At 39.3% G+C, this 13,893-nt stretch overlaps 2 protein-coding genes across 4 annotated transcripts; both read right to left on the minus strand.

The window, feature by feature from the left end:
• Positions 1–1,057: 1,057 nt before the first annotated feature.
• On the minus strand, positions 1,058–4,407 carry LOC125212445 (putative disease resistance protein RGA1). Its single transcript, XM_048112620.1, has 2 exons — positions 3,008–4,407; positions 1,058–2,894 (listed from the first exon to the last, which is right to left on the minus strand). Exons 1-2 carry the CDS (start codon positions 4,405–4,407, stop codon positions 1,058–1,060), a joined length of 3,237 nt encoding a protein of 1,078 aa, XP_047968577.1.
• A 3,638-nt stretch (positions 4,408–8,045) lies between these two features.
• LOC125220447 (putative disease resistance protein RGA3) lies at positions 8,046–13,272 on the minus strand. Of its 3 annotated transcripts, XM_048122626.1 has the most exons (4): positions 10,945–13,272; positions 9,904–10,838; positions 9,191–9,413; positions 8,046–8,386 (listed from the first exon to the last, which is right to left on the minus strand). In XM_048122626.1, the coding sequence occupies exon 1, from the start codon at positions 12,607–12,609 to the stop codon at positions 10,999–11,001; it is 1,611 nt and encodes a 536-aa protein (XP_047978583.1). In that variant the 5' UTR covers positions 12,610–13,272; the 3' UTR covers positions 8,046–8,386; positions 9,191–9,413; positions 9,904–10,838; positions 10,945–10,998. The 3 variants fall into 3 exon arrangements, with proteins under 3 accessions (XP_047978583.1, XP_047978587.1, XP_047978576.1); XM_048122630.1 differs by having other exon boundaries at positions 9,340–9,413; positions 9,904–13,272; XM_048122619.1 differs by having other exon boundaries at positions 9,904–13,272.
• Between the last annotated feature and the right edge of the window lie 621 nt (positions 13,273–13,893).

The following is a 13,893-nucleotide window of genomic DNA, read 5'->3' on the forward strand; positions in this document are numbered from 1 at the left end:
GTACAGGATGGCCTCCTATATTATAAACGGAGAATATACATCAGCCCGATTTCTCCGCTCCGTGCTAGATTATTGGAGGAATTTCACGGTTCCCCAGTGGCAGGACATCAAGGCATTGATCGTACATTTCATAAGCTTGCGGCAGTTTTTTACTGGCCAAATATGCGACGAGACGTACGCGCCTTTGTGGGTGCCTGTCTCGCATGTCAAGTAACAAAGTACTCAACCCAGAAACCGGGCGGCTTGATCCAACCGCTGCCCTTACCGAGCCAAGTATGGGATGCCGCAACGTTAGACTTTATTACGGGTTTGCCGCAGTCCCTAGGGTTCACCGTCATTATGGTCGTGGTTGACCGTTTATCGAAATATGCCCACTTTGGACCGCTACCCACCGGATTTGATGCTATGCGTGCAGCCAAGTTATTCACGCAAATTGTGGCCAAACACCATGGGTTCCCAAAGTTCCTACTCACAGATCGGGATCTAATCTTTATGAGCCAATTCTGGATCGACTTGATGCACCTAAGTGGTACTACTCTTCAACATACAACAGCCTATCACCTGCAGACGGACGGGCAAACTGAAGTGATGAACCGAACATTGGAGCAATACCTGCGCTCCTTTACATTTGACCGGCCTAATCGGTGGGCGACGCTCCTCCCTTGGGCTGAATGTTACAGACGTGTTCCGTAACGGCTCCGATCAACTATCTTCCGAGTAAGAAACAGTTGCCGGCGGCTCGAAGAGCACGGCGGCGAAAATTAAAGAGCTGGCGCGGGGGGTTCCCGTCGGCAGCGAAAAGGTTTGATGAGCGAATTGCACGATAGTTTTGGGCAAAATATTTCATTCATAAAATCAAAGTTAATGAAATAACCCTATTTATAGACTAAAGACCCTAGGGTTGGTTCGACTTACCTAATCTATTCGGGAAAGAACCAACAAAGAAAACCCGAACGGGGCCCATAATTTCGCCCGACTCCAAAAGGAAAAATAAAAACAGTTTCGCAAAATAAGGAAAAATAATAAACAAGGAAATAAATGCCAAAAGACTTCTCTTCTACTTTGGGGCAAAGTCACGGTACTTCTCCGGCGGTTTAAGATTCTTCCTCGGCCTCAACTCTCTGCCCGGCGGCGCACACGCCTTATCCGGCTCCTCCGCACTGTCGCTCGCATCAGGTTCCACTGCCTCTTCCTCCATTGCCTCGCGCTCTGCCCTTTCTTCCTCCACGCTTGTGTTCTCCGCCCCCACCGGTGCTGTAGTCGTGGAGGCGTCAGGGGTGTTCGTAACAACTCCCCCCCCCCCGTTAGAAGCTTCCTTGTCCTCAAGGAAGAGGTCCGGAAATCTCTCCATAATGGGGTCAGCCGGCTCCCAGGTAGCCGACCCCAACCCATCTGACCAACGCACCAGGATGTGTTTCGTCGGCTTCCCGCCGTGCCATACCACCTTAGAATCCAAAATGGCTTCCGGTGAAACAATCGGACGATCTCCCATAAACTGCTCCGGTAACTTCACTCCCTCCGGCGGACCATCACCTGCGACGAACTCCTTCAATAAGCTAACATGAAACACGTCGTGAATGCGGCTCCCTTCTGGCAGTCGTAAACGATAGGCCACCGGGCCAATCCGAGCCAAGACTTCAAAGGGACCATAAAAGCGCCTGCTCAATTTAGCCGATAAAGGCCTCGCCACTGAATGCTGACGATAGGGTTGTAATTTCAACCAAACCAAGTCGCCTACGTCAAACTCAACATGTCGACGATGCCTATTAGCCGTCGCGGCCATGCTTGTGCGAGCTCGTTCCAGATTCTGACGCAGCTCAATGAGCAGGTCGCCCCGTTCACGAATCATTTCCGCAACCTTGGGCGGGGTTTGGGCCGAAGGGGGGGCGGCCACCAACAAGGGGGGCTCTCTGCCATATAAAGCACGAAACGGCGAGGTGCCTAACGCAGCATGATGGAAACAATTAAGGGCCAACTCCGCCCAAGGCAAGAAATTCGCCCACTCTATTTGGAGAGATGTTAAATGACAGAACGAAGCATTGATGAGCCTCACCTTTTTCAATCCTTTCAAAGAAAGAGACTTGAGATTAGGTAAGTGCTCCAGCGTTGGGATTTCCTCAATTTCTGAGCACCTAAAGAGTTTAATTTCAATCAAGTTATCAAGTGGTACCCAAGATCCCTTAGGCCCATCACATACTGCCATCTTCTCAGCCCACGTTGGAAATCTTATGCCTTTGAATCCTGAAATCTCCAAATTTTTCAGATTTTCATGAGGTTGGAGGCCTTCCAATACACTCTCATCATTTCTTTCATCTTCTCTACCATCACTCCATGTAAACGCCAAATCAAATAAGTTTGGTTTCTGAAATATATCTGCTTTCAGAGCCTCTTCCTTATCAAGCACCATCTCCAAATCTTGAATCTCTAGTGAGCCTTTGAGATTCTTCAAACTTCCGAGCTCTTCAATTTGGTAGCCCTTCTCTTTGCCTACTGTGAAGTAAGGTAGTGTTTGGAGATTACTTAATCTCCCAATCTCCGCCGGAAACTTTGTATTATAACCGATGTAAAGATGCCTTAAGTTAAACATATACTTCAACGTACTTGGCAGATTCTCTAACTCCCCGCATGCTCTTAATGTTTGCAAGTGATGGAGTTTACTGATCCATTTCGGCAAGTTTACAATTTCTGTATCATAAATGTTCAGATTTCTCAAATGTACACCAGAAAGAGTCAGATTATGCAGACATTCAAAGTTTGTGAATATAGTACCAGAAGTTCCACTTTCCAAAAATATTGTACGCAAATATTTGGCCACTTTTTTTGGAATAGAACTTGTTTCGTCTTTGAGGAACATGTATCGAACATGGTACTGCCATCTCCAACATTGGATAAGACTGAAGATGCAAGATCATGCACAAGATCATGCATCCTACAATTCCGAACATTTCCATAATTATCATTCTGTGCAACTTGCAACAAAGAGTTTTGTAGAAACACATTAAAAAACATGTTGCCCACAGAATCCATGTCATCTCTTCGGCTTGGTTGAAGAAACCCTTCTGCCATCCATAGTTCAATCAACTCCTCCTTCACGATTGTCCGACCTTTGGGGAAAACCGAACAAAATGCAAAGCACTTCTCGAGTGACGGTGAAGAGAGGTGATCAAAGCTTAATTTCAATATTTTTGAAATATTTTTACCTCCTTCGGCATTTGAAAGCCAATTTTCATTGATGAAGCGCCACTCTTCTTCGGATTTACTACGAAGCACTCCCCCGACTACATTGGCAGCTAACGGCAAACCTTGACATCTTTTTGCAATCTTTCTTCCAATTATCTCAAATCTTGATGGAACTCCACCATTGTTATGAAAAGTTTTGGCCTTGATTATGGACCAACAATCTTCATCTGATAAGCCATTCAAACGATGAATATGAAATGGGTTAACAATAGAAGCAACTTTTTCACTCCTGGTGGTGATGATAATGCCATTTCCGTTAGTAGAAGTAACTCCCAATATGGAGTTTATAAAGTCTTCCCATTTTGAAACATCATCATTACATACATCATCAAGAACAAGGAGATAAGTTTTAGCCTTGAGAGCTTCTTGAAGCTTTTGTAGGATATCATCTCTGCTCTCAACTCTACTCTTTTTAGTCAGCTTATAAAGTATTTTGTTGAAAAGACTAATTGCATCAAAAGTTTGAGAAACATGAACCCAAATAAGTGATCCAAATTGAGCCTTTACTCTTTCATTATTGAACAATTTTCTATCCAACGTAGTTTTTCCCATACCCCCCATTCCCACAAGAGAAAGGCTTGAGAACACCCGTTTCTTTTCCACTGGGTCAGTCAAGGTGAGCATGTCAACTAGTTTAGGCACATCACCATCTCTTCCAACAAAGATTGGATCAAAACTGAACGAATCCGTCTCGACGGAAGTATGAGCAACAGCAGCAGGTGCATTCACAACCATGCTTTGAATGCCAAGATCTGTTGCTCTTTTGTTCATGGACTCAAAATTAGCATTGATTTGATTAATTGTGTGAGCCATATCACGCCGACGCAAAATGCCATTAAAGGATGGGAAGCATGATAGTACCTTATCCTTGCCTTTGGGTGTTTTCATTTGCTTCACTTTTTTGTGGAGAAGATGATAGCTGAGTTCATCCAAGACATTGTCAGCATTGAAAGCCTCGGCTTCAAGCTCCCTCAACCAGATCTTGACAGCATCTTGTGTGATGGATTTCTTCTCAGCATCATTCAAGTAGGCTTGAATCATCCCCAAAGTCCTTTGCAGCTGCTGTGCATCTTCATCGAGACCTCGAAGTAAAGAGTACTCGTCTTTAAAAACGTTGATCAGGTTTTGGATAAGAACCTCGATGGCTGCTGAAGACACTCCTTCCATGGCTTTACAAAGAGAGATCTATAAAATGATTGTAAGAATTCTTGTAAACTTGTGGATGATATACAAACACTATTCTCTAGTCTCTTCTCCATTATGACACTAATTTACCTTCACAATCATATTTGGTGTTGCGACAGAATAGACATAATTGTGTAAAATCAAGATAAACAGAAACATAAAGAAACACGGAATTACATGGTTCACCAACATTGTGTTGGCTACGTCCACGGGCAGGAAAGGGGAACAAATTGTATTCAAAGTGTGTTACGATTACAGAGTTATGCGTCCTACTTCTATATAAATAGGCGCACAGACGACGAGCTAGGCCCAATAATACAATTAAAGCCTAGGGCATGTTTGGTAGCTAAGTTTTGACAAGTTTAAGATAATTAACTTGACAAAACTTACGTTTGGTAGTCCATTTGGCCTGACGTGATGACCCGTGTTTATTTCATTGACCCGCACTGTTCATTTAGTTTTGTAAAGATAAAATACTAGACAATCACCTCCCGTTTGTAAACTACATCTTTTTTTGGGTTGAATTAATGCATCCTTTTTCAAATTTGCTCTCATCCTCCTCCACACTTTTCAGCTCCACCACACATTTCAGCAACAATTGAATATTTCTTCAGTAATTGAAGCTTTCTTCAGCTGCAACGCTCACCCCCTATTTCCTTCGACGCCATCTATATTCTCAGCTCCGCAACCCCACCTCCGCCAGCAGCTCCCACCGACGCGCGATTGTGTACGTTTACATTGGTGATGGCCCGACCGTTTAAAGTTTCGACTGACATTTATCTTTTGTTAGAGGACATAATGAATGTTTTTCATATGCAATCAATAACAATTTTACACCTATACTTAAAAAAACGGAGAGATTTGCGAGCTCGTGACAGGAGGCGTCTGATTAAACATTACTCCCACCTAGATAGGCTTCCTCCCCATGTCAAGCATATGAATAGACTTGTTCATCTGAGCGATGTTGATTGCTTAGTGAACCTTCGTATGGATAGGAACACTTTTGGTCGATTGTGTAGGCTTCTAAAGGAGGTTGGAGGACTGCGGGATGGCCGATATGTATTTGTGGAGGAGCAAGTGGCGATTTTTGTAGGAATTCTAGCAAATCATAAGAAAAATCGAATAACAAGGTCCAACTTCCTAAGATGAGGTGAAACTGTATCGCACTATGTGCATATTGTTTTGCAAGCTATCATAAGTGTACATACAGTATTGATGCCAAAGCCAGATCCCATTGCGGCTGACAACACTGATCCACTCTGGAAATATTTTAAGGTAAATGAGATTGCAATTTGAATGATTTACCTTCTTGATTGTTGGATTTAAATTGATATTGATTTTATGATTTACCTTCTGACTTGTTTATTTTATCTTATGATTTACCTTCTGATTGTTGGATTTAAACTGATATTGATCATATGTGCATAGGGATGTATCGGAGCTTTAGATGGTACTTACATCAATGTCCTTGTAAGAAATGCAGATAAGCCTCGCTATCGCAATAGAAAGGGTCAGATCTCAACTAACACCCTTGCTGCGTGTGACCGCAAAATGAGATTTTTATATTATTTACCGGGCTGGGAAGGCTCGGCCGGTGATTCTCGTGTGCTTAGGGATGCAGTACATAGAGAAGGAGGTTTGAGAGTTCCCAAAGGTTGTGATTTGTAATTCATACATAGCAGCCCATAGAGGGAGAATGGTCATTTCAAGTCCATTAGTCCTTTATGGACTACCAAACAGCTGACAAAATGGGTTAAAAAAATGAAATGGGCTAACAAACACCTGATTAGTAACCCAACATGTACCGAAACCTAACTCTAACTAAAGTTTCAAGTTAACTCCACAAAGCCCATGAGAGCTACCAAACATAAAACACATATAAACAACTAAGGATTCGTGCTGGTTAAAATCAAACGGTTGTATGGATTTATTCCTAAAAGTCAAAATCTTTAAATTTCATTTTTCTTAAAGTATTCTGTTAATAAATTTGTGATCTTGGCGCAATTCTTCATAAGCAACAATCATAACAATTTGGGTTGATATGAAATCTATATACTAAGTATGAAATTAGATAAAACACACAACACATAAATAAAAGGGCAATCCATCAACAGAAATGGAAAATGGAAAATGAAATGTACCAGCCGAATTCAATCGTTTGGTAATGAAATTGCTCTCTCTATCTCTCTGATCAATTTCAAATATTGAGAATTTGAATTTGAGGTTCAAAACAAGATTATCTTAGCAGAGCTTCAATTATTGAAAAGCCAAAGCTAGTTGGTAATTTAAAATTGTACTATTGACCTTAAAGTAGTCATTGTTTAGATTATAAGTTGTAGACTCTTGTTCAACGAGGGCCCACAGTTCTAACAACTACTAGTAGTGGTCATTTTATTTGTAGAAAAATAATTCTTCTATAGTATAATAACGACTTGCATTTTAATTGAAGAAATAAAGGAGAATTTAATAGCCAAGATCCTCTTTTCCAACTACATAATAATCCACCATGCACGATCCTAATCGTGATTGTTAATTAATACTCCATCCATCCGTTCAATGATTTTTAAATTAATGATTTCTTTAAAACAATTGAAAATTACATAATTAAAAAGTGATGTTGGAGTTTTGTAGCATCGGCAGTTTTTATAAATTAAAACCAAGGAGTTTTATGTACCACTTCATGTCCTAATGAAGATAACTATATTATTTATGTCTGTACCAAAGAAGGTGATTTATTTATTACTATATTTAGTTTATTTTATTTTATTCTCTCTTCTTTTAACAAATAAAACTATATAAATTCCTTGTCATCCAAAAAATTGTCATTTTACCTGCAAAGAAGAATATATGAGAGTATTAGTTATAGCCCATGGTGCAAACTACAACGTGAAAGAATCTTGGTAAAAAAACAAGAAGAATATATGATGAGAGTATTTAGTTGCTATTGAACCAGAGAATAATAAATTAACCGATGTTTTTATCTACTAAACCAGTTTATGATTGTTAAAAACACAGTCACATGGATTTATCCTATTAATAAACAAAACACAATTACATCAGAGTTGCATTTATTACAAAGCTAAAGCTAGTGGCTAATTAAAAATTAATGACCCGTGGTTAAAACAAAAAACAAAAAATTTATGACCTTTCTAAACTGAAAGCAAAGTGACATAAAGTTCAAATAAATTGTGGATGATCTTCTAATAATCTTCTCACTCCTGCATTATGATTCCCACTCATCATATTATAATCATGTGTTTTTGTTTATGACTAAATTAACACAATCTCCCACATGCAATATAAATTTAACCCACGACACTGTCAATTATGGCTTCTTTTGTTCTTCAAAAATTTGTTTTGGGTTCGAAATTGTTTAGCAGAAAGAAAAAATAACATATTGGGCCTATATAACTTAACTCATAATCACATTAAGGATCAACATTCCTTTTCTCTTTGGGCCTCAATTAAACTTACCTCATATTTTATTTTATTTCTTTTTTTATTTATTCTCTCTCTATAACAAATAAAACTATATAATTAAAATTCCTTGTCATCTAGGAAAAGGTTATTTTCGTTGGGACGAAGGAAGTGGTATTTAAAACACGTAGAGGAAAAAGATGTGCCTTGGGAAGAAGTAATATGGTGGCAAGAGTAACCCACATACATACCAACAGAAACCAACCAAATAAGCAAGTGAAAATATTGAATTATAAAATCTACTCAACTTAGGATGCATCAACTATTCAACAACTCAGAATTTCTGATACTGCTAATAACATTTCTACAATCAACCATATCAAGTCTCATGTAACTTGATGCATCGATACCATCTTTACCAAACTATCATACGCAAGTTCACCATGCAAACTCCCGCATGCACAGGATGGCAAAACCCGAATAAAGATCCACTGGTTTTCAAGCAACGGCCACCCCAAGCAGCATCTGACAGAGTGCCAAATACCTAATTGTACGAGCAAAAATATCGTTACCAAGATCAAAAAACAGAAATATATAGATAATGAATCAGAAACTAGACTGATGATCATTTGTTTTTAAGTGATCCTTATTGCCTTCATCCCATGGCGCAAAATAAAACGAGAATGACAAAGAAGCAAGCTAACATTAATATTTATTACTAGATTTTCATAGTCGTAAATGTAACACCTGCCTTCATCACACAGACAAGTGAATGAAAGCACAAAAGAATGACTTACACAACATGTGGATTTAGATAGCTTCTCATTCACCAACTATTTTAGTCTTTAGAGAGTGCAAACCAAACTCCATAAATGAAGCAAAAAAGAAAAGGGCAATCTTATTCATATATTTTACTAGCATGTGCTTTTCTATCATAGCAATGTTACAAGCATTACTTCCGAACTGAAAATTGAAATCACGAGTTCCTAAGATATAAGCTATTTACACATGTCAACTGAAACAGAGAATGATATGAAGGCCAAGATCTGTTGAACAAAGCATTGTAACCTGAACTTGAACATAAAAGTTAAAAATTTAGGAACCTGAACTTCAATATGCAGCTATATTACAACGGCAACTTATCTGATAACAATAACATACATTATATAAAAGTATCGTGATGGGAAACAAGGAAAATAACTCCATGTCTAAGGATGACAAGTGACCATACATAGAAGCAGTGCTTCTTATGGCAATTCAACGTTAACTCCAAGGCGCACATGGTGCACGTTATGTGAGATAATCTCACAAAAGCATGCCATAAACAAGGATATTAGTACGTGAATACCTCCAATACACATACGAAACACTGTACTCCCTCCATTATATGATTGATTAAGGCAAGAAATGATAGTTGCACGTGAATGTGTTGGCGCAATATTCAAGCAATCAAGCATTCATTCCTATTTAAAGGATTAGGTGTAGCAACCATCTCACTTTGATTTTAGCCTGCTGCAGCCATGGCCACCAACTTCGGATCCATCCATTCATGGCCACCAACTCCCTCCACGCTGCAATTCACCAAAAACCACACGTATCAAAAACAGAGGAAAAAATACAGTATAATTTCAAATGAAATGAAAAATTAACAGAGGAAAATCTACTAGTACTTGATTTGTTTGTTGATGGCGGCATCACACTCATCGGAATAGTAATGGAGAGTGAGAGAGGTTGGGGGACGCAAGGCACAAGAAAGAGTTCCTTATTCCCCTTCTTTTTTAGTATTAGAAAGTTTCATAAAAGAAAACAATGAAGAAAACAGAAAAATCTTTCTAACGTTGAAATTCTAAAAAACTGTACCTATAACAACAAAATCATATACTACTATTAATACATTTCAATTGTTTATCTATGATTGGATGGTTCAATCCTTAAATATTTACAATTTGGTAGTTTAGGAATACATGCAAAACAGTAGGCGATCTATAAAAAACGGAGAGCAGTCCATAGCTTCAATAAATTCTTTTCTAAAAAGGAACATGAAAAGAAAATGATTCTTACTTGCTACAACATTCAAACGGGGTGGCCATTGACATAGATATTCAGAAGGCGATGGTGTTTGCGCCACTCCGAATCAATACGTAGTTCTGGTCAATCATTAACGGTGAGGTGCTTCAATGCATCCACAGAGGGCAGACGCTTCAACTTGTTGCATCTATATAGGCATAACTGTATCACAGATGAGAGGTTCCTTGACCATTGGGGCAATTCTTCTACTCCTATATTCTCCAACCATAACCAATCAAGAACAGTGAGATTTTGAATTGATTGGGGCAGCCATGCCCAATTTTCCACCCCCTTAAAATGTAAGTTATTAAGTGAGTTGCAGCATCTCTGCAGCATTCCTTCCACAGTCTCTGCAATGCCAACACTATCCTCTCTTGACCATTCCACACTCACATCTACATCTAATTCTTTCAAGCTGCTAAGATCCCAACTCTCAACATTACCACTACTAGCAGCCATCAATTTAGGAACACCTTTGATTTTCAATTGTGTGAGACAAGTAGATGATTTAGCGAGGCAGTCGATTAGCACTGGTAGATTCTTTAGCCTCCTTAATCTCTCCAATGAGAGATACTTAATTGTAGGGGCCCACAACTCTAGCATTTCACACGGCAACTCCATCAGCTCTCCGCATTCTATAATTCTTAGCCCACGGAGGATCCCTTCTGATTGTCTTGCTCCACCACTTGGATTCCCAATCGACTTCAGATTCTCACAACCCCAAATAAGCAAATTCTTCAGAAAGGTGAGCGTGTCCAAGCCATCTGGTAATTCTCTCAACACATGACAGTTGCATATTCCAAAATATGTGAGATTCTGATTGTTAAGGAATAACCATTCTGGCAGACATTCCAATCGATCTAACTCTTCTATTTGGAGTGACGTTAACTGATTGAATGAAGTATTTATGAGCCTCACCTTCTTCAATCCTTTCAAAGAAAGAGACTTGAGATTAGACAAGTGCTCAAGTGCTGGGATTTCCTCTATTTCTGAGCACTCAGAGAGTGTAATTTCAATTAAGTTGGCAAGTGGTACCGAAGAGCCTTGAGGCCCATCATGTATTGCCATCTTCTCAGTCCATGTTGGAAATCATTTTCCTTTGAATCCGACAATCTCCAACTTCTTTAGATTAGCATGAGGTTGGAGGCCTTCCAGTACACTCTCATCATTTGTTTCATCTTCTCTACCTTTATCCCATTGAAACACCAAATCAAATAAGTTTGGCTTCTGAAACATATTTGCTTTCAGAGCCTCTTCCTTATCACGCACCATCTCTAGATTACGAATCACTAGTGTTCCTTTGAGATTCTTCAAACTTCCAACCTCTTCAATTTGGTAGCCCTTCTCTTTGCCTACTATGAAGTGAGGTAGTGTTTGGAGACTAGTTAATCTCCCAATCTCCGCCGGCAACTTTGTATAAGAATAGATATGAAGATGCCTTAAGTTAAACATATACTTCAACGTACTTGGAAGATTCTTTAACTCCTGGCATGCTCTTAGTGTTTGCAAGTGATGGAGTTTACCAATCCACTTCGGCAAGTTTACAATTTCTGTACCATAAATATTCAGATTTCTCAAATGTACCAACTCTTTAATTGAATCGGGCAACTCTTTGTAATCACCCGAAAGAGTTAGATTATGCAGACATTTAAAGTTTCGGAATATAGTACAAGGAATTCCACCATCCAAGAATAATGTACGCAAATGCTTGGCCACTTCTTTTGGAATAGGAATGGATTCTTCTTTGAGAAACATGTATCGAACTTGGGTACTGCCATCTGTATTATTAGATAGAACAGAAGATGCTAGATCATGCACAAGATCATGCATCACACAAACTGAAACATTTCCATATATATCTCTATATGCAACTTGCAACAAAGAGTTTTGTAGAAGCACATTAAAAAACATGTTACCCACGAACTCCATATAATCTCTTCGGCTTGGTTGAAGAAACTCTTCTGCCATCCATAGTTCAATCAACTCCCCCTTCACGATTTCCCGACCTTTGGGGAAAATCGAACAAAACGTGAAGCACTTCTTGAGCGATGGTGAAGAGAGGTGATCATAGCTCAATTTCAGTATTTTTGAGATATTTTCACCTCCTTTAGCATCTGAAAACCAATTTTCTTTGATGAAGCTCCACTCTTCTTCAGGCTTACCGCGAAGCACTCCCCCGACTACATTGGCAGCTAAGGGCATACCCTGACATCTTTTAGCAATCTTTCTTCCAATCATCTCGAATCGTGATGGAACTTCACCATTTTCATCAAAAGTTTTGACTTTGATTATAGACCAACAATCTTCATCTGATAAGCCATTCAAATGATGAATATGAAATGGGTTAACAATAGAAGCAACTTTTTCACTCCTGGTGGTGATGATAATGCCATTTCCATTAGTAGAAGTAACTCCCAATATGGAGTTTATAAAGTCTTCCCATTTCGAAACATCATCATTCCATATATCATCAAGAACAAGAAGATAGGTTTTACCCTTGAGAGATTCTTGAAGCTTTTTCAACATAAGTTCTCTGTTCTCACCTCCATCACCAATATCTGAAACCAATGCTGAAAGAATTTTTTTAAAAAGACTGATTGGATCAAAATTTTGGGAAACATGAACCCAAATAAGTGATCCGAATCGAGCCTTTAAGCTTTCGTGATTAAAGACTTTCCTAGTCAATGTAGTCTTCCCCATACCCCCATTCCGACAAGGGCGACCATGGAAAAGATCCGATCATCCTGGACCTCGGTGAGCATGTGAACTAGTTTAGGCACATCATCATCTCTTCCAATAAAAATTGGATCAAGACTGAACGAATCCGTCTCAGTGGAAGTATGAGCAGCAGCAGCAGGTGCATTCAGAACCATGCTTTGAATGCCAAGCTCTGTTGCCCTTTTGTTCATACACTCAAAAGTAGCATTGATTTGTTTGATTGTGTAAGCCATATCACGCCGACGTGAAATTCCATTAAAGGATGAGAAGCATGAGAGTACCTTATCCTTGGATGATTTCATCTTCTGTACTTTTTTGTGGAGAAGATGATAGTTGAGTTCATCCAGGACATTGTCTGCATCGAAAGCCATGGCTTCAAGCTCCCTCAACCATATCTTGACAGCATCTTGGGTGATAGATTTCTTCTCAGCATCATTCAAGTAGGCTTGAATCATCCCCAGAGTCCTCTGCAGCTGCTGTGCATCTCCATCGAGACCTCGAAGCAGAGAGTACTCATCCTTGAAAAGGTTGATGAGGTTTTGGAGAAGAACTTCAATGGCTGCTGAAGACACTCCTTCCATGGTTTCACAGAGATAGATCTACACAGAGAGAAAAGGATGGAAAGTTTATCTTTGTGATAAGGAATGCTTGTGAAATTTGTGGACGATATGCAAATAGTCTTCTCTCTCCTACATTATAATTCTCACTCATCAAATTATCAGATATTCCCGCCGCTTTTGATTTCTCTCTCTCTCAACCAGAAAGCAAAGCCATATAAAGTTAAAAAAGTAAAAGGGGAACAGCTCATGTGTGTTTTTTTCTTGACTACACTGGAGGTGAAGAATGGTTGTGATACTTGTATTTGGATTCCTTTTTTCTTTGGGCTTGTTTTTTGTTTGGGCCTCAATTAAACTTACTATCTCAAATGGAAATAAAATTAGATGTTTAAATATGAATCAAAATTACGTGGTCCGGATACATTATTATTATATTGGATTGAGAGTTGGAGACATTTGCGTCAAGAACGTTGTAGAAGGAAATTGTAGAGTTTTATAATCTTATCACAATACATATTGGAGATTTAAAAAATGATGAATGAGAGGCTGATGTGAGGAGGCCACAAAAGAAATTCGTATGAAGGTGGGTAATGGGGTTCATACAAGATTCTTGTAATTTGCACCCTCGGGTATGATTTCTTGCTATGTGTATGCATGAATCGCACTGTTTTAAGATATAATTTGAGGGACGCGGGGATGTTGCCTTTTG

This window comes from Salvia hispanica, chromosome 1 (assembly GCF_023119035.1).
Source record: "Salvia hispanica cultivar TCC Black 2014 chromosome 1, UniMelb_Shisp_WGS_1.0, whole genome shotgun sequence".
Lineage (NCBI taxonomy): Eukaryota > Viridiplantae > Streptophyta > Magnoliopsida > Lamiales > Lamiaceae > Salvia > Salvia hispanica.

Excerpts from the sequence above, each read along its gene's own strand:
- LOC125212445 (XM_048112620.1), bottom strand. The coding sequence starts at position 4,407 with ATGGAAGGAGTGTCTTCAGCAGCCATCGAGGTTCTTATCCAAAACCTG. Across the intron at positions 2,895-3,007 it reads ATGGATTCTGTGGGCAACAT|TCTTATCCAATGTTGGAGAT; the intron begins GTTTTTTAATGT and ends TTGCATCTTCAG.
- LOC125220447 (XM_048122626.1), bottom strand. The coding sequence starts at position 12,609 with ATGGGGAAGACTACATTGACTAGGAAAGTCTTTAATCACGAAAGCTTA.